The 27,789-nt window shown below is 41.3% G+C and overlaps 1 protein-coding gene across 1 annotated transcript in view; it reads right to left on the reverse strand.

Annotated features, from left to right (window-relative positions):
* AASDH (aminoadipate-semialdehyde dehydrogenase) overlaps window positions 1-27,789 on the reverse strand; it is a 1,090,146-nt gene that overhangs the window by 400,890 nt on the left and 661,467 nt on the right. Inside the window, exon 11 of the mRNA XM_044062487.1 lies at window positions 19,710-20,604. Coding sequence (XP_043918422.1) covers window positions 19,710-20,604 — 895 coding nt within the window. The remainder of the gene's footprint in view (window positions 1-19,709; window positions 20,605-27,789) is intronic.

A 27,789-nucleotide genomic window follows, 5' to 3' on the forward strand; every position in this document is an offset into this window, starting at 1 on the left:
ACAATTTTCATCATAAATAATATTTCAAAACAAGCAGCCACAGCCCTGATGGACTAGAATTTGAGTGCATGAAGCAGCACTTTTACAGACTTTTCATAAAAATAAAAAAGGATGCAGTTGGACAACAACTTTGGAAGACATTACACAATGAGTTTCCTTCATTCACTTACACTGGCAAAGGAGACAAAGCAGAATGTCTTTTGCAAGAAAGATAGTTTACTGGTACCTCATTAGGAAGGGTATCTCATCCAGGGACAAGGAGGTCATAAAGATTCCTGTATTCTTCCCTTACAAGACCAATTATTGAGTACAACGCCCCATTCAGCATGTACCTCACAAAGGATATGCAGCAGCTGGAGAGACCAGAGAGGTTCCTCACCAGGAGAATCCAGGGCCTCAAAACATCTATCTACCCTACACAGACAGACTAAAAGCCCTGCCCCTCTACTCAGTCTCATACAGACTCCTCAGAGGTAACCTCTGTCTAGCATACAAAGCAATCTCAGACTCCACCTTGATGGGACTGATGCATATCCACATATCAAGCTCCACTCCAGTAACCTGTACACGCGACCTCAACCTTGTCTGTTACATCAATAGAACTTGTTGGTGAGACAGATTTGTATCCCAGGGACCCTCCCCCACCTTCTGTGGAATAGACTCCCTCTCCATGTCAAGCAAAGTACCTCATTAATCCTTTTTAAGTACAACCTGGATAACTGGATGGGTAACAGAAAATTCACCCCTGGGATTCCACCTGTGTCCCTGCTGGACAGGGGCATCGGGTGCTGACTTGTCGGAACATGGGCTAAATTCTTGGTTAGGCTTGTAAGCGCCTCATGGCCAATAGTCTAGTAACTACCTATGATCCTACAGTACCATATATGCCTGTGTAAGTCCATGGTAGACACAAGGTGCTCCCCATGACTGTAATACTCCAAAAGAAAAAAGGAAAAGTGTATATACTAATTAAAACCTGAAAATGCAACGAAAATGAGGCTGAAAGTGAGACTGGGGCAGAAAGTAACCAGTCTTTAGGCAAAAACAAGAAATGGGTTAAACAGTCTGAAGATCTGATATCCTACTGGCTACAATAATTACTACCCAGAGCAAAGTTTTTCAAGAGAGAAAGTACAGTTTTGTACCTACCATAAATGTAGATGTTCGAGTGTATACCCTGCTGCAGTCATCACACTTGGGTTATCCTGTCGTCAGGCGGTCCCGCAGTCAACCTGAATTCCAAAGTCTTGGTCCGGCGTCGGTTGCTGTCGCTTCTTCCCTGACGTCAGTGCGCCAGGGCTATATAAGAGGCATCCAACGCCATTTTCTTCAGTTTTTCTTGCCCCAGATGTCAGGTGCCCCCCCAAAAGGTGGTCAGTAGATAGTACCAATAATAAAAGTTTAGCACAAACAAAACATCCCTCCAGCTATAAGCAAATACACCACAAAGGTTGTATCAGATTTTAAGGTATTGCAAGGTTTTAGTTAGGTCAGAGGGGATGGAGGGAGGGTAACCTGGACTGCAGCAGGGTATACACTCGAACATCTACATTTATGGTTGGTACAAAACTGTACTATGTTCATCATGTTACCCCGCTGCAGTCATCACACTTGGGTAGAATCCCAAAGCTAAGGATGGGAGGTGAAGTCAAACAGGGTTAGAGGAGGCTAGAAGGCCCTGCAAAACTGCAGTGGCGAAGCCAGTTCTAGTCTTAGAGTAAAGTGGTAAGTGATGGTGTTTGGTGAAGGTGTGTACTGAACTCCAAGTTGTAGCTTCCAGAATATCCCTGGTTGGCACCCCCCTGAGAAAGGTTGTAGATGTAGCTGCTTCCCTGGTAGAGTGGGGCCTTATGCTAGCAGGAACTGGTTTTCCATGGTGGGAGTAACAAAAATGTATGCAATGTCCTATCCACTTGGAAATGGTCTGTTTTGAGATAGCCTTTCCTTGTGATGCTGTAGCATAGGATACAAAAAGCTGGTCAGATTTCCTGAAAACCTTAGTTTTATCCAAGTAGTAATGTAGCTGCCTGTGAATGTCCAAGGAATGCAGGAGTCTTTCTCCTTTGTTCTGTGGATTTGGAAAGAAGGTGGGTAAATGGAAGGTTTGATTTAGAGCCACACTGGATACCACCTTAGGCATAAAGGAGGGGTTAGTTCGTAGAGAAACTCTGTCTTGATGGAAAATGAGGAAGGGATCTACTGCCATTAGTGCCTGAAGCTCTGAGACTCTTCTGGCTGAAGTAATTGCTAGCAGCAGGGCAGTCTTCCATGATATAAACTTTAAGTCAGCTGAGAAAGCCGGCTCAAAAGGAGGTAGTGTGTTTCCAGAACAAAATTGAGGTCCCAAGTTGGTGTTGGTGCTCTCCTGGGAGGCCTAATGTTTTTGGCCCCTCTGAGAAACTGCCTTAGAAGTGGATGTGAAAATAAGGGAGGATCCATGTTGTAGTGAGCTGAAATAGATGAGGCGTGGATTTTAATAGATGAAAAAGAAAGCCCTTTGTGTAACATCTCAGTTAAATATTGTAGAATCTGAGGTATGTCCGGCTGAAGGGTATTTTGGCCTTTAGCTTGGTTCCAGGCGCAAAGCCTTTTCCATTTGTCTGAGTAGGCTTTCCTGGTACTGGGCCTCCTGGCCTCCAGAATAACATCTATAACAGCTTGTGAAAGAGGAGCTGGTTGGTTGCTTAGGTGATTTGCCATGCAGCCAAATTTAAGGTTTTGAGCTGGCTGTGTAAAATCTGACTGTCTTGCTGTGTGAGCAGATGAGTAATTTGTGGTAAAATAAGGGGGCCATATTGCTTAATAGTGGGTACCAGTGCTGGCGTGGCCAGTCTGGGGCAATGAGTATCATTCGGGGTCTCTCCATCCTGACTTTCAGCAGCACCTTTGTGAGAAGGGGCAATGGAGGGAAGGCATATACTGTCAGCATTTTCCAAGTGAATGAGAATGCGTCCACTTTCCAAGCTTGATGGTGAAATGTCCTTGTGCAAAATTTTGTTAGCTGATAGTTTTGGGGGCTGACAAACAGGTCTATGTCTGGGTGCCCCCATTTTTGAGTTATCATTGCAAATACTTGTGGATCCAGTTTCCACTCGTGGGGATCCATGATGTTTCTGCTTAGGTCATCTGCCAATGTGTTCTTTTTTCCTGGCAGGAATTGAGCTTGTAATTGAACTTGGTAAGCCAGTGCTGTGTTCCACAAGGTCATTGCTTGGCTGCATGAGGGTAGGAGTGTGTACCCCCTTGTTTGTTTATGTACCACATTACTGTGGTGTTGTCTGTCCTTATTGTAAGCTGTCCTGGATGTAAGAGGTCCTTTGAGGCTGTCAGGGCATTCTGTACAGCTAGCATTTCTTTTTGATTGATGTGCAGATTCCTTTGTTCTGCAGTCCATATGCCTTGAACGCACCGTCCTGCCATGTGTGCCCCCCAGGCATAGCCCGATGCATCTGTTGTCATAGTTTGCCTGGCTGGGGGTAAGGTGAAAGGCTGACCCTTGTTGAGGTGACATGCCTGTGACCACCATAGAAACTCCTGTTGAAGGCAGGGAATGAGAGGTATCATTGTTTCCAAGCTGTGGCTGTGTTGAGTCCATACGCTTTTTAGGTACCATTGTAATTTCCTCATATGCAGTTTTGCAAATGGTATTAGTAGTATGCAAGATGCCATGAAGCCCAAGGCCTGCAGAATTTTTCTTGCAGGGAGTTGGGTCTTTGTTGCCATTGTTTTGAAGTATTGAGTTAGTTGTAGTTGTTTGTCTGGCGTCAGATAAGCCATCTGGGCCGTTGTATTCAAGCTGGCACCCAGGAATGTCATATTGTGTGAGGGCACTAGTTTTGATTTCTTTTTGTTTACTGTGTACCCTAGGCAACTTAGAAGGTGTTTTACAAAAGCCAGATGTTGTAAGAGAATGTCTTTGCTTTCTGCTTGGATGAGGCAGTCGTCCAGGTATGGGTATATTTGAATTCCTCTTTGTCTGCAGTATGGAATTACTGGTGCCAGGCATTTTGTGAAGACCCTGGGCGCAGTAGATAAGCCAAAGGGCAGTGCAGAGAATTGGTAATGGGTTGAACCCGCAATGAAACGGAGGTATCTTCTGCAATTTTGTCTGATAGGGACATGCAGGTATGCCTCCTTGAGGTCCAACGTTACTAGCCAAGCTTTCTTGCCCAACATGGGAAGAAGCTGCTGTAGTGTTAGCATCTTGAATTTGGGTACTTGCAAGAAGGTGTTTAGAACTGAAAGGTCCAGAATGGGTCTCCAAGCATTGTCCTTTCTGGGGACTAGAAAGAGCCTTGAGTAAAATCCTTGGCCTTGCTCCAGTGTAGGTACCAGTTGAATGGCTCTCATGTCCATGAGAGCTGTAATTTGTTTTTGTGCCTCTGCCCATTGATTTTGTGGCAGGTTTGGAATTCCTTTTATCCTTGGCAAGGTGTGGAAATGGAATCTGTATCCTTGTGAGATAATGTCTAGGACCCATTTGTCCTTTGTGACGATGCGCCAGTTGTCTGCAAAAAGTGCTAATTTTCCTCCCAAGGGAGCTGCCAAGAGAGTTTTGCTTGGCAGTTTGAGGTTTAAGTCATTGTGTTTGCCTTCTAGTAGTTTGGGACCTGTCTTTTCCTCCCTTCTGTGTTGCAGTGCCCCACTGGCGAGGTTTGTAAAGGATTTGTGCTTGTCCTCTGCCCCTTGGGCGCCTGTATTTACCCCTCTGTGGTCTGTCAGAAGCTCGAAAGGACCAATTTTTTGTTAGCCAATTTCTGCTGAAGCGTGGGGGCTGTACCTGTAAGAAATCTTTGTCCATCTGCATAGATTTTGCCTTATCCTCCATTTTCTTTAAAACCTCTTCTGCTTTAACCCCAAATAAGACATCCTGCTGTAAAGGTGCATCTAGTAACTTTGCTTTAACATGATCAGGCAGAGTTTGTTCCTTTAACCAAGCATGCCTACGTATAAACAGACCCAGTAACAGCTGCTCTACAGGAAGCTTCCAAGGAATCAAATCCACATTGTAAAGTATGTTTGCCAACCTGTTCAGCTGCATGCAGCAGATCCTGCATTTCCTTGAATTCAGACTGTTGAGGGTGCATGCTCATCTTTTGTTTTATTTGAGACATTAGGAATTGCTGGTATTTAAGCATGTGAAATTGACAATTTAGTGGTCTTGTAGCTAGAGTAGCTGAGGTGTAAACCTTCTTCCCCCACCTATCTAGTGCTCTGGAGTCCCTTTCCAAGGGTACAGGATTTTTAGCCATAGAAGCCTTAGCCCCTTTGGGACCCTGGGAGATTGTCTCTGGATCAGCAACAGGGCTTTTGTAAAGGAATTTTTGTGAGTCAGGCACTCTATAGTATCTATCTGGTTTGGCTGGAGCAGGAAGCAGAGAATCTGGATTTAGACTAGATTCTAAGTAAACATCATCCACAATGTCTAAAACTGGGGGGATAGCAAGTGGTCTGTGCTGGGGGAGTAAAAGAAACTCTCAGAGCCTTTTCTTTGAGTCGGAGTAGTCCTGACCTTCCCAGTGGAAATGTTCCCTCATGGTATGTAAGGTTTCCCCAAAGGAATAGTCTTCAGGGGGAGAAGCTGAGGGATTGGAATCTTCAGCATCAGAATCTTCATATGGGGGAAAGGAGTAATCCTGTTCCTCAGAGGAGCTTGAGGAAATAGACACTTGATCTGAGGAGGCATAATCCTCCTCTTGTCTAGGCCTTTTGTCGGGGGGGGGGGGTTGGGAAACCTTGATTAAAGAAATCAAATCTTCAGCCATTTTAGGCATCTGTTTCTTAGGCATGGGGCCTTGGACTGGAGACTGAAGTTCAGTCTTTTTTGGTTTTAGAGCTTAGCATAAGATTTTATGGTGAGTGTAGTCGGTCTGTAACACCTTCTGAAACCGAAGGTGTTTCTACAGCACCGGCTTCTCCTTCTGCAATGTCGTCGGTAGGGCCTAAAGAAAATATCTGCGTCGGCCTAGAACTCTATGCTAGAGAATCCGAAGTGGTCTGGGGTTCCAATTCTGTGGTAGCCAGGGGCTGCGTAGGCACCTCACTGAAAACTGGAGAACCCAGCCGAGGCCTCGGAGTCTGGCTTGGATCTAGGCTGCCTGTCTTTATCTTTGCGTTTTTTATGCACGCCGGTAGTCGGTTGCTCCGATGGCATAGTGTAATTAAATTTCCTACCAAAGTAGTGTTGTGCGAAATCAAAGCGTCGCTTTATAGTTCGCTTATTGAACCTAGCACAAAACCGACAACCAGTGACGTCGCGGTCTGGGCCTAGGCAAGGTATACATTAAGAATGAAAGTCCTTATGAGGTATTTGCTTCCCACAAGAAATGCAATTGTTAACTTTTTCTGACATCGGACTGAGGCAAGAAAAGGTTCCCCAACGGGGTACTTAGCTTTGAAGACTTCAGACTGAAACTAGATTCGAAAATCTCAGGTGTCGGCCAACCGGCACTTGCGAACTGCTTCTGCTTCGGGCACCGCGCAGCAAGAAAGACTGAAGAAAATGGTGTCAGATGCCTCTTATATACCCCTGGCACACTGACGTCAGGGAAGAAGCGATAGCAACTGATGCCGGACCAAGACTTTGGAATTCAGGCCGACTGCGGGACCGCCTGACGACAGGATAACCCAAGTGTGATGACTGCAGCAGGGTAACACGATAAACATCTTTTATATGAGTCTGTCACATAAGCTGGCTAAAGTGGAAAGGGACTAATTTTGTCTAGTGAAAATGAGACCCAAGAAAATGGATGCATGAATGGCATTCTGAGAAGAAACGCACCTCTCAGAGAAATTCTGTAAATAAGTAATGGAAAAACAGATCCAAAGCCACATAAGTCATTATTTGGGCCTTGAAGCTGTTTACAGCAAAACTAGTCCCCTGCTCCACCTTAGTAAAGCATAGTAAACCTAATTCTAAAACTACACCTTACGTTAAAAAAAAAAACTTTCTAAACACTACCACTACACTAGATAGGCTAAGGCATACACACCAACACACACTCACCACACTAAATCTAACCCCCTTACCTAACCCTAAACGACATACACTCCCACACATACACAAAAGCTATCCCCTTACCTAACCCTTACCCTAAAAGCCATACACCTGCACACACACACACACACACACACACACACACACACACACACACACACACACGTATTAACAAAACAGCCAAATGCTCAAGTAAGCATTCAATAACTCCAATATTCACTTAATGCTGACTTCAGCTTTCTTCAGCTATACGTTACTTTGATGAAAGCGCAGATAACCCTACACACACACACAAACACAACACAGAGATACTTTTATATCACTTCAGGAATTTAATATTCTCTCAATCACGCATTTCTTATTCATGTTTAAGTCAAATGTATATACTTTAGTAGTACAGAAATGTGCAAATCTGAATGAAATCAAAGTCATCCTGTGAATTCTACTGAAAAATAAGTATTTTTATAACCTTCTTTGCACTTCTAAACTGTTTTCAACTGTTTTGTTGCCTACTTTAAACAGTTTTTATTTTTTGTGACTGTGTTTTTTTGCACTGCCTATTTACAGTACTTGAACAAGTTATAGCATAGGCTAGATTTATACTTACTGAATCTAGACTGTTTGGCATTTTCTAAGCACTAAAGCCAGACATCTTACATTAAGAGGGCCCTCCAGTACCCTTGTGGCATAAGAGTGCAGTCAAGGACCTATCTGAGTTGGGGATTGTTGAAACAAGGCTACGTCTTGGGCTTTCCTATTGGTTGGATTGTTTGAAAAACATTTTACTTAACTATATTTAAACACAGCATTTGTGCGCAGCTGTGCAACAGGGGTTAACACTGCCATGAATAGACACAAATGCTTAAAAAGTCAAAATTTTCCTAGATAACTGCTAGAGAACCCTCCTAATCTTCCCTCCTTCTTGGAGCACAACACAGTTGAACACTTGTGCCCAGAGAGCAACTCAGCTGCACTTTCTGAAGCACTGGCACAGATTTCTACTCCTAAATCTCCCACAGATTAGCTGATTTTACTAGTTCTACAACAGAACCCAGTCCATCTATCCCACCCTCCACCACTTATTACAGAATACACCTGACATAATGGAATTTCAGTTTCCCACTGTTTCTCCAGCCAGCCTGATCGACATTGGCATCCCGTGTCAGTGTATCAATTACCTCATGTATACAGACAACCTCCTAAACATGTGAATACAATATATGAGAGATGCATCTATACTATGAATCTGGAATCAATGCTCCCTCTCTCACATAACAAACCAAATACTAAGCAGGTTGTCAGCACCCCCACTCCATCTCCCACAAATACCAAGCACACAATGCATAAACCCATATAAGCGGAGGTACTCACTAGAAAAATACCATAAGAGCAAAGACCTCTAAAGTGCAAACCGTCTGCACACAATACGGTCCCAATAGAACCCACTACACATAATAACACACACATCAGTATCTGACTCAATAAGCCCCTGTGGCAAAACATATCTAAACCGAATGTCTTGGTCATAGGCAACTCCACTCCCCTCACTAGGCTGGACAAGAAGGTAATGGTCAGCTGCCTGTCTGGTGCCAGGATCTGCCAAATCACACACGCACTCAAGACTTTCAACAGCAAGTACCATTATGACTCTGTCATACTCCATGTTGGAGTGAATGACTTGAGACATACCTCACTGGACTATATAAAGAGAAACATGATGGAGCTTTCAGATTGTGTGTCCCAAGCAGGTATGTCCCTAGCCCTAAGAAGCACTCTTACCTCACCCAGGATGATGCCACAGTACAAACAAAAAATTATTGATTTCAACAATTGGCTTAGCTTCTGGTGTCAGTCCAGGGGGATCCAGTATCTGACACCCTGGGATGATATGGTTTTGCCAAAGGTGGTCTTCGCCTGCCTTCTCTAGAGTTTAAGTTGCTGGCACAGGTACTTGCCTCCCCCATAGTGCCTTTTTTAGGCAATGTAATAAGAACAAAATTCCCAACATAAAAATATCCTCTAGAAACAAACTCAGGGTTATGCTGCTTAATACTAGGAGTCTAAATCAGAAACTGCACTCACTTGAAGCACTTCCCACCCTGGAAGATGCAGCTGTTTGCGCAGTCACAGAGACATGGTTCAAGGCCTCAGAGAGTATCTCAGCCATGAAGAGCTACAGTGCCTTCCACAAGTTCAGTCCACACAACATATGTGAAAAAATAAGGTGGGAGGAGGAGTATCCATCTTCATTAAAGACATATACACTACCAGACTAGTTAAACAGTATGACTCCCTAGAGTTACTCCAAGTCCAACTAACTGGAGGAAAGATCTCTCCCCCCTCCACGTCATTGTTAGCTATAGGTCCCCCCACCATGAACCACAAAAACCACACAGCTGACCTGGACCTACTTGAGACACTCTCAGTACAACTAAATACCCTGGTCATGGATGACTTTAATTATCCTTCAATCGACTGGGTAACATATATGAGCACAAAATCTCTTGCCCAAAGGTTCCTGAACTTTGTTAACAAAAATGCTCTTGAGCAGACAGTCAAGCACCACCATAATGAGCTCTAACATCCTTGACATAGTACTCACCAACATGGGGGAATCACTGCACCACCGAATGTGTGGGGCCCTCCCTGGTAAAGTCCGATCATAAAGCAGTCTCATTCGAAGTAAGGATCGTACCTGACCCACCCTCAGGAGCAAAAAGGTTAAAAAAAATTCTCCAAAGGAAACTATATGACCCCCCCCCCCCACCACCACCACCACCACCAACACTGACAGCAATGACTCTTATACTGAGGTGTACACAAATCTCCTGTATAAACAACTATATAAATGTAAAGATGCAGCTGTACTGGAATGGATAAAATCAAGAATCTCATGAAAAAATAAGCAGGTGGACATCCAGCATAAATAGGTTATACAACAACAGAAATAAACTCCTGTCAAAATACAAGAAGGAACAGCCCCAGCTAAGGAAGAACTCCCTCCAAAGCATAAACAAGCAGATTACACAGCTTGTAAAGTCCTTTAAAGCTAATTACAAAACTAAATTAGCATCCCTAGCCAAGGTAAATCACAAAGCATTCTTTAGCTATGCCCTTAACCTAAAAGGGAAGGCCCAGCTTTGTGCTGAAGTAGCTGTGAACTGTACCACTTATACTGAACCTGAGAACATCGCCAACCTGCTAGCAGACAGGTTTGGTGAAAACTTTACCCCTGTCTCCACCAATCATACCCCATACCATACCTGTCACCAGTCGTCTACCTAGTACCTCCAGTGAGCAGGTCATAGCCTCACTCGCCAAGGTCAAAACACAGCCTCTATGGGACTGGGCAACATCTCAGACTGCTTATTAAATGGTCTAAAACAGGAGTTAGTGGAAACACTGAGCATGCTCGTCAGTCTCAGTCTAAGCACTCTGAGTGGAAAACAGCAACCATAATTTACCCTTGCACAAAGGGGGTCCCCTCAATCAACCCTGGGAACTACAGACTCATAAGCCTAACCAGTCTTATCTGCAAGGCCATGGAGATAATCGTCATGGATATAGGTGAAGGAAACTTCCAAGATGGCTGTACAATGAGTAACAGCTTACTTCTAACTCTCCCAGTGTGAAAACAGAAACTCAGCAGAGAAGGCCAGCAGACTTGTGTTTACGGGTAAATTTTACTAACTGGTTAGTAAGTGTACTGCTGGATGCCAGGAATAAAGAAATTCAGAAGACCTGGAAAAAAATCAGCTACAAAAAGTGAGGAAGAACCACTGACTGTGGAAAGTTCTGCAGCTATTCAGCAAAAAGCAATGCAACCTTCAGACATGACTTCCTAACCAACAGGAATATACAAGACAAATGCATACAGACCTGCTTAAAATAAACAATGCACTGATGGAGTATATCACCACAAACAACAAAAGGCTAGAACAAATGCAAGAAGCTTTAAAGTGATATTCAGATGAGATGATAAAGCTGCAAAGAGGTCGAAATGAAGAAAAGGCTGGCTAAATATGAGACTGCTCAGGAAGAAATGTTTCAAAAAAATAATACAATTAGAGGACACAGCATGCAGGGAAAACCTGAGATTTTCAGCTATACCAGAGAAGCTGGAAGGAACAGACTGCATTAATTTTATGAAAGTACAAATAAGCAAATGGACTGGTATTCCACAACAGAAGTTGTTAGTAGAAAGGGCACATTGTGTGTATGCTCCAAATCTATCTATAAGAAAGCAACCTAGACCTTTAATAGTAAAGACACAATCCTACTAGCAGGAGTTGATACTGACAAAACTGTGGCAGAAGGACAAAGTACTAAAAGGGGAGACAGCAGAGTATTTGTGGAGAATGATTACTCACTGTACACCAGACAGAAGAGGAGTAAATTTATTCCACTATTCAGGGAATGTCAAGATGCAGGTATGAGATTCAAACTGCTGTACCCAGCTGTCTTCAATGCAATGTCTTCTTCAATGGAGGGACAAAATCATTTTCTGATCAAGTACCTGCTAAGGAGGAAATACAAAAGTTTGTCCAACAAAAAGTGAGCTGTAAAACAGAAGGAGATCCTGCTTCTTGTTCTTCTGGTAATAAAAACCAAAGAAAAAATGTACCTGTGAAAATGTTTCCACTGTTTCAATGGAAAATGTTGGAGAGAAGGAAGGGAGTATGAAGGTAGACTAGAAGAATCAACAGTATGTTAGAAATGAAGCAGAGACAGAATTTCAGAGACAAACAGTAATAAAAACAGTAAATGGAATTACAATGCAATAATTATATTTGTGAAATATGGCAGAATAAGAAAATCTGGAAATATTGGATTTTTTCAGAATCTGTTGGACTTATGGGGGACTCTAAAGCATATGCCCTACTTCCTGTCATTAATGTTCGGAAAAAGTGCTTTGGGGAGGGGAAGAAGAGGGAGAAAGTTAAGTGTAAGTAAAGATTTTTTTTCTTAAATAGTACCAATTTTGTGCCATGTGGTTTTCTTTACATGCTCTAAAGTAAAGTTTTTTTCAGTTAGTTGTAACTGTAATGTGGACTGTAAATAGAGGATGATGTTCTTTTTTTTTCTCTTTTTCTCTCTCCCTTCTTTCTTCTCTCTTCTTGTTCAGTTTTAAGAAATGTAGACACTGGTATGTAAAAAAGTGTGGCTAAAACCATGATAAAAGAAAAAAATAAACTGCTTTTTCTCATTCTTGCATGGGGGAATGAGTGGATTAAAGACCTTAGACTGATTTAGTAACAATTTTTAACAGAAAACAAGTAAATGAAAAAAAAAACTGAATACTATGAGGATTTTCTTTAGCAAATACATGTATGCTCAGTAACAATTCTGCAGTTTGTCTTCATTTTCCATGGAAACAATCTGATAAAGAGAAACTGGCTGCCTGGTTCTCATGTCTCCATGGAGACAATATGATAAAGAGAAACTGGATACAGTCTGGTGGAGAGGGATTGGCTGGGAAAAAAAGAAACAAGAAATTGGCTAGGAGATCATGTTCTCTGACAGCATTCAGGGTTTTTCCAAGGTAGATAATGTTCACTGAAAGCATTCAGGGGGTTTCCTAAGGTAGTTAATGTTCTCTGAAAACATTCAGGGGTTTTCCCAGCTGGGAGAGCTATAAAGATAAGACAAAACCAATCAGCATTTAGATGCACAGGCTGCACCATGCATCTTGGCATGGATAACTTTTCTTTTAGGCTAACTGAAGTCTGTGAGTGTGGCTGTCAGTTTGAGACTTTTGTTCCTATTAGGAGGGTAAGACTTCAATATTTGAAAGTGTACATACTTTTGTGTGTTACTATTATGTTAATAGGTTTTAGGGGGGTATTGGATGTGTTTTTTAAGGGCTTTCAATAAAACAAAACGTTTTATACAATGTGGCATAGGCTCAAATGTATATGACAAGAAACAACTGTATAAAAGTTCAACCTGCCAAACAGTGTATGTGTGTAACACAAAAGCTAGAACTAGGCATTTAACAAAAAAGGTGTTGTACATAAAAGGTGGGAATAATAACGTTTTAATACAATAATGCTTTCATTAATGTCTTTAAATGTAAATGGCCTCACCGATAAATATAAAGAAGAAAGAGTAGTGAACTATATTAAAAATGTAAAGTGCAAACAGCTATGTTACAGGAGACACACTTAGAAAGAAATGAACATGTGAATCTGATAAAGAAAGGTTTTCAGGAAGGTTATTCAGCAGAACACCAGGGACAAAGAAAAAGAGGAGTACTTATATTCATTGCAAGAGGATCACCAACAGTGACAGAAAAAAGTTAAAAAAGATAATACTGGCAGATTTGTAGTGCTAAGGTGCTACTGGCAAGGAAGGAAGATTACACTAGCATGTATTTACATTCCACCTAAACATTTAAGAAAATGATCAGTCTTCAGCAAGGAATATTACTTATAGGTGGGGACTGGAATTTGATTTGCAGCAGTGAGGATGTGTCTGTGGGGGGGGGGGGGGGTCCAGAAAGGAAAACATAACAAAGGAGAGTAGATTTTTGAAGAAATGCATGAAAATATTTGGCATGGAAGATGTGAATTCAGTAAAAGGAGTTCACAGTTAATTTACATATTATTCCCCAAGATATAAAAACTGGGCTAGGCTAGACAGAATTTACATTTCACAGGAACATATGCATGTAACTGAAGGTCTTGATACTCGCCCAATAACTATTTCAGATCATGTGCCAATAACAGCTAAAATAAAAACACCGGGTAATAAAATAAAAATGAGTCATTGGCGCTTTCCCACCTATCTGTTGAAAACAGAGGAATTTAAGGAATGGGTAGTGGAGATAATTCAGGAGCTGTTAGAGAGTATCCTCTAAAAATATAGCTAGAGAGTGGGATAAAATTATGGTGGAGTTTAAAAATAGGGGGAAATAAATGAAATAGAGCTATGGCTAAGAAGTAACAATAATTATTTAGAGGGATGGACAAACATTAAAGCATTGCAGAATAAGGAGAATCTCACAGTACAAGAAAAGGATCAACTGCAGAATGCTAGGCAGAAAATAAGGGATTACCTTGATAATATACATGAGCTTAGAAAGATTTCTGTTAAGCAACTGTTGACATTAACACTAAAGCACAAAAATTTTCAGCATGATGAATCAGGCAACAGAAATTAGAAAGGGCCGTCACCAAACTTAGGAAGCCTACAACAAGGAAGGTAACATCCGAGAAAGATGATGAGAAATTTCAAGATGACGTTGATATTTTTAAAAATGAACTGATACAATGCAAATATAGTAAAAAAGAGGTAGATATGGGTATTAATGATTTGTAAATCTAAGAAATACTAGAGCCAAACCACATATGTTTGAAGATAATTTTATTGATCAAGCCGTGCTAGATGGTAATTATAATGACGATACTATAGAGGTTAGACTTCAGTATTCTAGTAATATTAATAAGGCACGTCAGATAATTAATAAAAAATTGGTTCATACTACAGTCAGATAAAGATATACAAGATGTAGTTGGACAAAGACCAAGGTTTGGATATAAAAATAAGAAAAATTTAAAAATATTATTACGCAATAGTAATAACAAATATACTACAAAAGTAGTGAGTTGCAATTTTTTACCATGTGGGAATTGTAGCATCTGTAGTGTCTTAGCTGCTGACAAGATTTTTATTCATCCTAAAACTCATAGGAAATATACAGTTAAGGTAACAGCTAGTTGTACCACTAGAAATTTTATTTATTTAGCAGTATGTAATATCTGCAACTCATTCTATGTTGGTATGACTAACCGTTCCCTAAGAGAACGTGTAAGAGAACATCTATTAACGATGAAAAATAAAGATATTGAGAGAAGTGCATTAGCTAAGCATGCAGTTTTATTTGATACACCCTATGATTTTAGTTTTAGAGTAATCGAATGTATACAGCTAGGTCCTAGATTGGGTGATATAAAAAAATCTTACTGAGTTAAGAGAACTGAAATGGATACTTGAGTTACAGGCAGATCGCCTCCCTGGACTTAATGATAGGGCTTCTATTAAACTCTATCTTAAAGTAAGACCGTTAAAATAAATTAAATACATTTATGTTGTTGATTTTTATGATATTATTATATTAATGTCTGTTCATGTTAAAGTTTTATTTACATTGCTACATAGGATAACATTTGTTTTATTGATTAATGGATTAACTGACCATGTTATTTTATATATAGGAAGTGATGTAAGATGTTCATTTGGTCTGAAGAATCATCTTGTTTGATGTGAAAGCGCTAATCTTTATTAAATGGTGTTTTATTACTTCTGCCCTGTTTCTTCGCTACATTTTTTACTTTGATACTTGGACTCTGATATTGGTGTAGCTGAAGTTTATCCACAGTGGTATCTTTTTTTATTTCTTTATAAAAAAATTCCTGCACAGAAGTGTAATTTGCAATGTGCCTTAAAGTACACCACACCTACATTCAAAGTTAAAATGTTGCCTCAGAGTTATTATAATTCAATGGCTACCTTTAAGGGGGGGTTCCATTACCAACTTCTCTTAGTTTCATAGTTTATAGTTTCATAGTATAGTACTAGGCTATCTGCCCTAGGGCATTTATAAGCCTAGCCAAAGTGTATGTGGCTTTCGACACCCCATGTAATGATACAAAAGTGTACAATTTAAATTAAATTTAGTTTACTGTGCCTCTATCTAGCAATGACACAGAGATGACCCCTGGGGTAAACCTACGATCACCCATCCATTTGTCCATATTTCTCTTGAATAGAGTCAGTGAGGGGCTCTAACACGGACAGGTATCCTGTTCCAGAGTGCGGGAAGCCTCTGGGTTATGAATCTGTCCCTCCAGCATGTCCTATTCATATTTGTGCTGAGGTTTAGATCTTTAGCTCTCGTGGCTCTGATGGATTTGGATTTTTTGAGGTGGAGCATGTCCATTAATTCTGAATTGGACATGGCCTTGTACGTAAGGCACAGATCACCTCTGAGCAGGCGGTATGCTACTGAATAGAGCTGGAGCTTTTTCAGTCTGGCAGCATATGACATATGCTGGAGACCCTTGATTCTCTTGGTAAGGTACTTTTGGGGTTTCTGCAGCTGCTGCAGGTGCCGGGTGAGGTACATACCAAATGGGGCAATGTATTCAATCATAGGCCTGATAAGGGAGGAATATAAGGGTACAATGACATCCTTTGATCTGGATGTGAATCCCTTCATGATAAGGTGGGCAAGGTAGAAGGTCTTTCTAACCACTTTGGCGACGTGGGTGTCAAATGAGAGGTCACTGTCAACTTGGGTCCCCAGGTCACTGATTACTTTTTCCGTACTTAATGGATTACCACCTATGTGGTAATTTGTGGGTACTTTGTTTTTTGCAAAGGGGATGACTATACATTTTTTGGCATTTAGTTTAAGGCCATGACTTTGGCACCAGTCGTCTGTTTCTGTGAGGCCCTTCTGGAGGATGCATGTGTCAGCTGGTGTGTCGACTATGGCTCCTAGTTTGCAGTCGTCTGCGAACTTTGTCAGCCACAACCCCCCTATGTTTGCCTGCACATCTGAGAAATAAATGCCGAACAAGAGGGGTCCCAAGACAGAGCCCTGTGGGACTCCACTTGTGACTGGCTTAGAGTCTGACATAGCTCCAACTATTCTGACTTTGTGGATTCTGTCCTTTAGCCAGTTTGCAACCCATCTTGTGACAAACGGGTTTACATTTAAGCTGTTGAGCTTGTCTATGATGCCTGAGTGGGGTATTGTGTTGAAGGCTTTTGCCAGATCCAGGTAGGCTGTATGAACTGCTTTGCCTTCATCGATGGCTCTAGTGACTGTTTCAAAAAAGTCCACCTGGTTTAAAAGACAGGATCTGCCTTTTACAAAGCCGAACTGGGTAGGGTCAATTGTCTGTAGGTCCCCGATATCTTTGTTTATGAGTTCCACAATGATCCTTTCCATAGCTTTGCAGACCAGGCTGGTCAAGCTTATGGGGTGATAGTTTCCAGGATCTGTAGAGGTGCCACCTTTGTGGAGTGGGACCACTGTAGCTGTACGCCAGTGTTCAGGGATGTATCCTGTAGCAAGGCTAAGATTAAACAGCATTCTTATGTGCAGGTTTAGCTCCTCTAGGAGTTCACGTAGCACGCAACCCGGGACACCGTCAGGTCCCATGGATGCTGTATTTTTAGCTTTGCTGAGGGCAGCTCTCACCTGGACATCTGAGATTTCAGGGAGGTTGCATTCAGCCGAGATATTTATTTCATCTTTTGGGGGAGAGAGAGAGGAGAAATTTGCACTCAACCTGTCTGCCAGTATGTTGGCAATATCTGTGGGTTCAGTGTATTTTTTGCCGTTATGAACTAACTCTGCGCATATCTGAGGGTTTCCGCCCAGGTTTCTAACATAACTGAAGAAGGCCTTGTGATTATCTTTAGTGTCCTTAGTGATTTTTCTCTCGAAGTTGGCCTTTGATGATTTTATTAGCCAACGTAGTTTTTTGCTAGTGCTGATCAGGGATGCCTTCCCTTTATGGGATTTTGCTATGTCTTGCAGTAGCTTCCTTCTCTTGTTATAAAGTTTGTTTATGGCTGGGGTCCACCAGATAGGATGCCTGCCTTTGGTGGAAAGGGTCTTGGTTTTATTTGGGATTGCATGATCCATGCATTCTTGGAGATGCCCGTAGAAAGCATTTGTGAAGGATTCAGCAGTGTGGGATGTGGTTTCCACTGGCCCAGGGGGCTTGAAGGATACCATTTCAGTCCTAAGGAGTGTAAAGTCGGCTTTTGAGCAGTTTCTCACTGTGGTCTTTTGTGCTGGAGGTGGGATATGAATATCTAGGGTTATTAGTTTATGGTCTGATCTCACTAGTGAGGGGTATACTTCCGGCGTTGAGCATTTTGTCCCCATGTTTGTGATGATCAGGTCAAGTATATTATTTCCCCTTGTGGGGGAGGTGACTAGTTGTTCCATCGCATTTGAGTTGATGAATTCCAGGAACCTTTGGGCTAGGGTGTTGGGGCTTGAGTAATGCACCCAGTCTATGTTTGGGTAGTTGAAGTCTCCCAATATGATGGTATTTGGTGAGACATTCATATCCTCCAGTGTCTTCAGGAAGGCTGAATGGAGTTCCTGAGATTGCGAGGGTGGTCTGTAGCATGCTACAAGTTGTATAGCAGTTTTACCTACTGTTAGTTGCACATGGATGGTCTCCGATGCTTCGTGCATTGCTACTAACCTGGAGGTGTGGGTGTCTTTAATGAATATGGACACTCCCCCTCCTTTTGTGGTTCGGCCCAGGTTTTGGGGCCAAAATGCATGATACGAGGTATAACCTGGTAGGGCTGGGGTGCTCTCAGGAGACTTGAACCAGGTTTCAGTTACTGCACAGACATCGATGCTCTCCATACTGAGGAGTGCTTCGAGAGCCTGCATCTTGAGATTTAGACTTCTGGCATTGAGCAGCATTACCCTTAGTTTTTTTCCTTTATTGTTTTCTAAGGTGGTGGGATTGTCTTTTGAGCCTTGCCTAAAAAAGGCACTATAGGGGTGGCAAGAGCCTTAGCCAATATCCGGAAGCCCAGTGGTGACAGGTGCAAGCTGTCCCTTGCGAAGCAGCGTGGCTTGTCCAGCATGTCATCCCAAGCAGACAGACATTGGATCCCCCTAGAATGACACCAGTAATTGAGCCAATTATTAAAGCTGATCATCTTGTCTTTGTATTGTGGCATCATTCTTGGTGAGGGCAAGATGCTGCTCAGGGTCAGGGTCATACCGGCCTGGGCTACATAATCAGAGAGCTCCTCTATGTCTCTTTTCATGTAGTCCAAGGAGGTACGTCTCAGGTCATTAACGCCGGCATGGACAATGACGGAGTCATATTTGTAGTTGCTTTGGAGTGACCTGAGTGCTTGTGTTATGTGGCGGATCCTAGATCCCGACAGGCAGCTCACCGTTACCCTCTCTTTGTTCAGCCTGGTAAGCGGGACGTCAGTGTGTCTGACTATAGAGTCACCTATTACTATCAGGCATGGCTCAGAACTCAAACCAATAAGTTTAAAAGCATCTGTACAGTGGAACTCTCCGTGCAATCTTCAAATTTTAAGGAGGTGTGTGAATCATGGAACTTAGTGTACTATGTTATTGTCAAATATGTTTTATTCTTGATATTACAAATGTAATGTTCTTAGTGAATGCATCACTTTACCTATTTATATAACATGATGTAGTGTTAGAAGACTCTTATTTTGAGGATTTGTTTTATTACTTACTATATAGTCATGATTATGTTATTAGTGTTTCACTTAGTTCCGTGTATATTCCCTCATGGATTCTGTACACTGATCCTACTGACATAATCATGGGAGCATAAAGTATTCACAAACCATGGTGATCCGCAAGCTACTACTTTTTATGCTGAAACCATGTCTGGAAAATAAACAGTCTATAAAGTAAATAACTTTACTCCACAGCACTTAATAAGAAGTTCCTACTAACTGTTGCCTTTCATGTGTCTTTTAAGGACAGCAACTATAAGCACATGCCATCCTGTACTTTGTAGAGTCTCTAGAAAGCTGAATAGATGCCAACTCTCTGAAGAAATCTTTTGGGATGGCCAGAGCAATATGCTGCTCAGCAGTAGCCTTAGTTTCTGGCAGATCTGCTAACAAAGCTATAGGAAACATTTTGAAACATAGTAACAGTTGTTTTACATACCAACAATGACGAAGCCCCCACATCTAGACGAACATGCTGAAGCTTCAATCCTGTCACCAAGGATTCTTTCCCACTTAACTAACCCTGAAAACAGATCTACAGCCTGCAGTTGTTTTGAGTGAGACCCAATGTATACTGTCCCAGTGGTCTGCGCACCAACCATCATCACGAGCAAAGGCGATGCATCTACACACTTGCTCGAGTGTGTTTGCCACTTCACTTGTAATGACAGGTTCTTAGCAGCAGTAAGTTCTTTTGGAGGCACTGCAGGTTTAGTACTGTTCAGCTGTTTGTCTGTAACATCAGAAAATGCGCAAGTTATTTTGAGGGTTTCTGAAGTCTTGGTCATTGATGAAACATTCCTTACTTGTCTGTCACTGTTCATACAATCAGAAATTTCAGTTTTATTGTTTCTGTGTGTGTTATAATCAACAAGTAATGCAGTACTCAGATTCTGTCCTTGTAACCCTTCCTGCACTAATTCAGATTTCTTGAACCCATCTTTGCAGGACAAGCAAGTACATATTTTCCTCTCCTGACAACCTCTGTTTATAACAATTAAATCAACATGTTCTTCAACAGCTGGTACACTTTCGGCTTTAGAGCGCTTCTGTATTCCTAAATGAAAGTGATCTTGATGACTGCTGGGTGGCTTTCGTTTCAAACTGTTAATTATTGAGTCATTTTTGTTGGGAAACAAGAATTCAGATATGTGATTGTAAACCTCTGAGAATGATTTAGTAAGGATTACTTCCAAAAGCCCTGATATGGATTTTCCTACCAAATTCTCCATTTCCTTCACAAGTCTTAGAGACTTTAAAGAGTCACCTCCACTGTACAGAAACTGTGAATCTTCAGGGACACTAGATGCATCAACTGGTAAATTAAGAATAACCTAAGCAGAAAAAATAAAGAAAAATAATTATATATTCAGTTCATCAGTGTAATGTGACAAGTTAATTCTTTACTACAGCATAAGTGGTTTTACATGCAGAAAGTATATAAATATATTTCCTACATATTAAAAAATGTCAGTTAAGTTCAAAACCCTCAGAATAAATGCAGTCTCTCCAATATAGATAATTCTGTTTCTGCCTTACCACATATGTTGTCAAGGTGATGTTAATTCTCTGTGTCTGCCAGTTTCCACATTCTATAAGCAACCCACTGAATAAAATGATATAAGACAACCACATTTTTTATGTCAGAAGCAGCAGCATAACAAATGGCATAGCCTGTAACACAAAAGGAGGAATTCATGTTTTCTTCATGGAAAGTGGTGGACAGCCAGCTTTGCAATGTAGTGGAATAAAGATGGACTATGACCCAAATGCGTCTAGTTCAGTTGGTGGCTTGGGCACTGGAGGAGCAGCCCAGGGAGAGGCAGGTGTCCTAGGTCAGATCCTACTCACTTCTCTCTCTGGAAGGAAGGCTGTGGGGTCACATCAGTGCTGCAATCTCCCCTTAGAATCTCAAGTGCAGACTGGGAAAAAGGAAGCATTTGCTTTTAATATGATCAGGACCAACTGGAGGGACATCGCTCATAGACACATGAGAACCACCCCTCCCCACACATGCCCATTGCACAGCAACTCCCTGGGCCTCAACAGGCATGCACAATGGCAAAATGTTAGGCGCTTAAGAGGATCGCTCAAATTCTCAGCAAATGATGGTGCCACTCTCGTCACCCACCCCTAGGCAAACAAATGGATTTCAGGGTTCTTGTCCCACAGGAGGTGCAAATGGGACAACAGAGTGTCAGAAAGGGAGGATTGACAGGGACTGAGCAAAAAAAAAAGAAAAAAATGAAAATAATGGAGAGATGGAGAAGTCTCAGGTAGTTGGCGGTCAGTTTTCTCTTCATGATGCTCTACAATTTTTAAAAATTAAAACCACTAAAATTTTGAACAGAAGTCGTTCATTCAACACGTTTTTTGACTTGTTAAAGAATAATGGTGTTGTCAACTGACTGGTGGTAGAATAAATTTATTTTTATTTATTTAAATTTTGTTGACCGGGAAAGTCCGACTAGGAACAGAGCCTATTTTCACCAGAGGCCCAGGAAGAAATGCTCCAGACGCAAGAAATGAAACATGTAGCTGAAACTCAGCAATCTACTAAAGTAAGTCATGAGTCAGAAAAGGCCTCTGACATGCGACTCCAAGAATACCGACTAGAGACATAAGAAAACTGATATTATTAAATGTTTCAGACATGAACATTGACTTAGAAGTGACAGTCAGTAAACTGTAGAACCTGACAAAATTGTTTATAGCATATCTGAAATAACTGCAAGTGGATGGAGTGGAAAATGCAGAGTTTTTAAGTGAACCTCAAATGGTCATGGGACCTGCTAAACTGCAATTTTTTTTAGATTCAGAAAAAGATAGCAGAAATGACAAAAAAACTGAACAGGGATAAAAAAAAAAACAAAAAACAAAACACCTAACTGGAATGGATGACAAGGCAATCTGAGACTGCATGGTGTTATAGAAAGCACAGAAAGGCCAAAGTCGATGCATTATATAAAAAACAAAATGGCAGAATTGATGGGTTTTGCAAAGCATCCATTATGAATTATGATGTTAAAGTGCTTCTCAATACTGAAGTCAGATGTTAAATATGGGAAGCCTATACCGCTAATGACTGAACTGTTGGCATGTTATGAGAAGATGCAGTTGCAGCAACCTGGTATGGGTGGGTATCTACCTAGATACATTGAACATAACTATTCTGAGGTGACTCTGAAATATCCATTGCAATTTTCTGGATGCAATAAAAGTGCAGTGGCACAGCAGATAGCACTGTTGTCTCACAACAAGAGGTTCCCAGGTTCGAGTCTCAGCTGGGTGCCTTCTGTGCGAAGTCTGCATTTCCTCCCTGTGTTCGCACGAGTTTCCTCCAGGTGTTCCAGTTTCGTCCCACATTCCAAAAACATGCAGTAGGTGGATTGGACACTCTAAATTGGCCATAAGTGTAAGTGCACTTGCAAATGTGTGGTGTGGATGAACTACCACAGCAGGTCTAGCCACCTGGTGGTGCAAACCTTGGCTCTAAGATGATTGGCACTGTTGAAATGACATCCTTATCCCATGCGCAAAAATGGGAAAATAGGGTTCTGGATGGACGGACGGCTGGACGGAATAAAAATTACAAGCAAAGAAAGCTAAAATACAAACTGACTTTCTTAGCAACTCTGACAGTGTTGTAGAGTACTGGTATGTTGATTTTTGAAATTCTCTCAAAATGATAGCAAGGAGAAATGAACCAATACCTGATTAGTGAAGTTACAGGCTCAGCAAGAAAGACAGTTAAGACTCAAAGGTGCTTACATTGCCTGACAGACACAAGACAAGTCGGAAAAGAATGTGGAATCTGTGAATAAAAGCTAAATGTTCAAAAGTGCAACAATTGGAACAAGATGGCTTGAGAAATGGTTCTATTTAAATGTACGGATGATAAAGATAGTTTCAATAAGGTAAGTTTGTGCAAACATTCCCTCAGTATACCACTGAAATGATAAATATTCGCATTACTATCTTCTTTGTCTAGAAATAGCAGTAACAATAGTAACACCTTCAAATACATGTTTATATTAAATATGTTTTAAGGTAGAAAAGTGCCACAATGAGTAGAGTTACCACCTCACAGCAAGCTGTTCTTCATTCCTCAGGCATGATACCTATTGCCTGTGTGGGTTTTCTCTAGGTGTCATGGATTCCTCCCACCTCTAAAAGAAATGTTGTAGAGTGACTGATGATCTTCCAAACTGCCCAGAGGCATGTGTGCGTGCCATTTGTAGTATGTGAGTGAGTGTGAATGTGCATTTTGTGCCCTCTATAAAAATAGCTTCAATGTGTAGCTCCCACTGCCTTCAAGGATATGCTGCAGTATCTCCCTTACACTATAAAAGGGAGTTATCATAAAACGGAGTGATTAAATAAGCGAAGATAATGTTTAATGACATTGATTAATTATTACACTGTATGCTGAACTACTGACCACATGGAAATGACAACACTAAGGTTGGACTGGACTATGGTAAAGTGTAAGCATATGACTGATTATTGATTACATTTATTGAAACTGTTCAAGCAATACAGAATATACACAGTACTAACCAGAAAGAACTGTTAGTATCAGGTTAAATTTGGTATATAGTGAGGCATTAACCATATGATTAATGAATTTCTGCAACTGTATGTTAGAAGTGAAACTATACAACTGAACAATTATGAAGGTTACTGAAACTGTTCAAATATTACAGTATATGATGAAATATCAAACATGAATCTGTTAATATCTTGCTTGAAGTGGAATTTGTAAAGCTTTATAATCATATGACTATGCAACTGCGCTCATTATATGGTTGAATAATTATGACGAGTAGTGAAAACAGTTTAAATAGTACTAAATATGGTGAAGTAATACCCATATGAAAATGTTAATACTCGATTTGAACTGGAATATGCTGAAATACAAATGACTCATTTAAATAATTTTTGTACCTGTTTTTGAAAAAAATGTGATTTTTATTGAAACTGCATAGGTATTACAGAATATGAAGACGAAGTAACAATATGAAAGTGTTAGGTCTGCACCAAATGTTAAGTATTAACTCTAGAATTGAGCAATTCTTTCGGGTCTATATTAGAACATCTAAGTTTCAAAACTTCGAATGTTCTAATATTGAACCCTATTCAGCGAATGTTTACGACATCGAACATGAAGAACAGCGAATTTTTTCCTAGGGAAAAAATTTGCTGTTCCAAAACACATGCACAAAACACAAGCACACCAAACAAACAGCAATCCACACACATACACCTAAAATCTTACATCTAACCCTACACTAAACTGTACATATACCACTAACTATCCACTTACATTAACCCAAACCCTAACCCTAAGGTCCGTCACTATCGCACACTCACCTCACCCGCGCCCTAACCCTAACTCACCTACCCTGCCATAACCCTCACGTCCACACAATCGCACACTTACCTGACCCGCGCCCAATTGCACACTTACCTGAACCTGACCCGTAACTTTCCACCACAGCGCTGAAAAAATTGAAGCAACAGAAACGGACAACTGAATTCTTTCCCTAGGAAAGAATTTGGTTTTCTGTAGCTTCACTATTTTCAGCGTTCGCTGAATAGGGTTCGATATTAGAACATTCGAAGTTTTGAAACTTCGATGTTCTAATATAGACCCATTCTTTCAACTAACAAAACTTGGTTAAAAAGTTAGTTACAGCTTTGCATTTTATTTAAGGTGAATTATTAACTACATGCAACATTAAAACCAGATTGATTGAAATAGCATTGCATCTTTATATGATGAAACAACTCCGTGAACTAAATAAACTGTGGATTCATGGTGAACAATGTCTATTTTCTACATGATAATTTTATATAAATAATACTGGAATTGAACTCCACAAACAATGTGAAATATAAATAAATACTATAGCAATGCGGAATACAAAGAATGACTAATCTACAGCTCATTAAAAAAGGTAAAGTAAACCAGTCATACCTGCTTAAAAGTAATGAGCAGCTTGTTAATAATAGTAAATTCATGCAAACTAAGCTCTAGTACATACAGGATGAGTTAAAAACAAAATGCTGAATTTTTTAGAAACAAATTGCAGTAACTTGTATCAGTGATTTTCAAGTATGAAAGTCGAAAGTTGAACAGCGGAACAGCAGCTTCCCCAGCTGATGATGTTAAACCATTCTGAGGATTTGTTGACAAACTAAATGAAAAAGAAGTTATGTCTTACCATAATGTTCCATCTATGTTGTTGATCTTCTTCCATTCATCACTGATGGGTTCGGTTCTGAGCTCCTCGGAACCGTGTCAGCCAAACTCGCGTACACCAAAACAGAGGCCATTTCTGTGCAAAGAAAACCTCTGAGACACCACACCAGGACCTATAAGATCCGTTAGGAGCCTATGGAGGGGGACAGAGGGAGGGATATGATGAATGGAAGAAGATCAACAACAAAGATGGAACGTTATGGTAAGACATAACTTCTTTATCTACTGTTGTTAATCTTCTTCCCATTCATCACTGATAGGACAGAATCCCAAGCTACCTGATATACCTAGGTGGCCCTTATTTCAGAACACTCCTGAGCACCATAGAGCCAAAGGCAGTTCTTCCTCTGGAAATCACATCCAATTTGTAATGCTTGATGAAAGTGTGTGGTTTAGCCCAAATGGCTGATGCACAGATATCATCCATACAGGCTCTAGAATGAAAGGCTACCAAGGAAGCTATAGCCCTAGTTGAATGAGCTTTGAAAATGTGAGGTCTGAAATGGATATACAATCTCTGAGCCACTTAGATAAAGTGACTTTAGAAACGCCATTTCCCATTCTGGGGCCTGAGAAGGAAATAAAATGTTGGTCAGACTTATGAAAAGATTTTGTCCTGTCCAGGTAGAAACGTAATTGCCTATGTACATCCAAAGAATGTAGGCAGTGTTCACCTTTGTTAGAAAAGTTGGGGAAAAACACTGGGACTGGTTCATAGAGAATTCAGAGACCACTTTGGGAAGGAAGGATGGATTAGTACGTAAAGATACTCTGTCTTTATGAAATATGAGGTAAGGTCTATTGACACATAGGGCTTGTAGTTCTGAAACCCTTCTGGCAGAAGTGACAGCCACCAGAAAGTGAGATTTCCAAGACAAGAATTTGATATCACATTTGGCAACAGGTTCAAAGTGGGCTGAGACAAGACCTGCAGTACAAGTGATAAATTCCATGTTTCTAACGGACATTTGAGTGGAGGTCTACTGAGAAACACTCCTTTAAGAAAGTTTTGCAAAGCCGAGTGGACATTACTGGTGTGCCTTGTAAACCGTTGTGAAAATTAGAAATTGCTGTTAAATGAACTTGTATAGTAGATGCAGACACTCCATGTTCGAAAAGTTCAGATATATATTGAAGAATAACAGAGACAGTGGCCAAAAAGGGATCCAACCCTTGCTCTTTAGACCAGGAAGAAAACCTTTTCCATTTATCTCTGTATAGTTTCCTGGTGGACGGTTTGTGAGATGCCAGAATAATATCACAAACATTAGAAGGCAGGGCTTCTTGCCTGGCGACTAACGGAAGTGGAGAGGCCAAGCTGTCAGCTTGAGAGGGGACAAGTTTGGTTGTGTCAACCCTTGAGGTGAGAAATCAGATCTGGACGGGCATCTAGGATCCATGGAGGCTGTATCAGGTGAGACCAGAGAAAGGAGAACCACACTTGACGGGGCCAGAATGGAGGAATGAGGATCACCATGCATCTCAATTGAGTTGCTTTCTTTAGAAATAGAGGTATCAAGGGGATCAGAGGGTAGGCGTATAGGAGACCCGTGGGACAGAGCGTCTCTCGGTGACTCCCCCTCTGGGGAATTAGGGCAAAGTAGCTGCTGCATTTGTTGTTTGTGGGAGAGGCAAAGAGGTCGCAGCAAGGCTGGCCCCATCGGCTGAAAATCTCTGCCGCTATTTTGGGATTGAGAGACCACTCGTGAGGGAGCAGAATGCACCTGCTCAGCCTGTTCGGGATCACGTTGGACTTCCCCGGGATGTGCGTTGCTATCAGAAAACGGTTGGAAGCTATCGCCCATTGCCAAATTCTCATGGCCTCTCGGCACAGGACATATGACTTGGTTCCTCCTTGTTGTTGATGTACCAGACTACTGACATATTGTCTGACTGAATCGCAACAGATCCAGAGGGGAAGAGTGGGTGGAGTGCTTGCAATGCAAATAGCATCGCTCTTAACTCCAGAACATTGATGAGCAGATCAGCTTCTAAATTCGACCACGTGCCTTGGACTGTCTTTCCCTGAAAATGGCCCCTCCCCCACCCAATCAGGGAAGCATCCGTGGTCACCGTGGCGCACGGCTGAGGGGACTGAAAGGGACAACACCAAAAATTCTGCTTCTGGCCTCATCCACCAAAGGAGATCCTGCTTGCACAAATTGGTTATGAGAATTTGCGAGTCTAGAGGATGAATGTTTGCAGACCACTGTGACAGAAGGAGCCATTGTAAGATCCCCATGTGTAACCTTGC

This window comes from Protopterus annectens, chromosome 2.part1 (genome assembly GCF_019279795.1).
Source record: "Protopterus annectens isolate FY-2018-M chromosome 2.part1, PAN1.0, whole genome shotgun sequence".
NCBI lineage: Eukaryota > Metazoa > Chordata > Ceratodontiformes > Protopteridae > Protopterus > Protopterus annectens.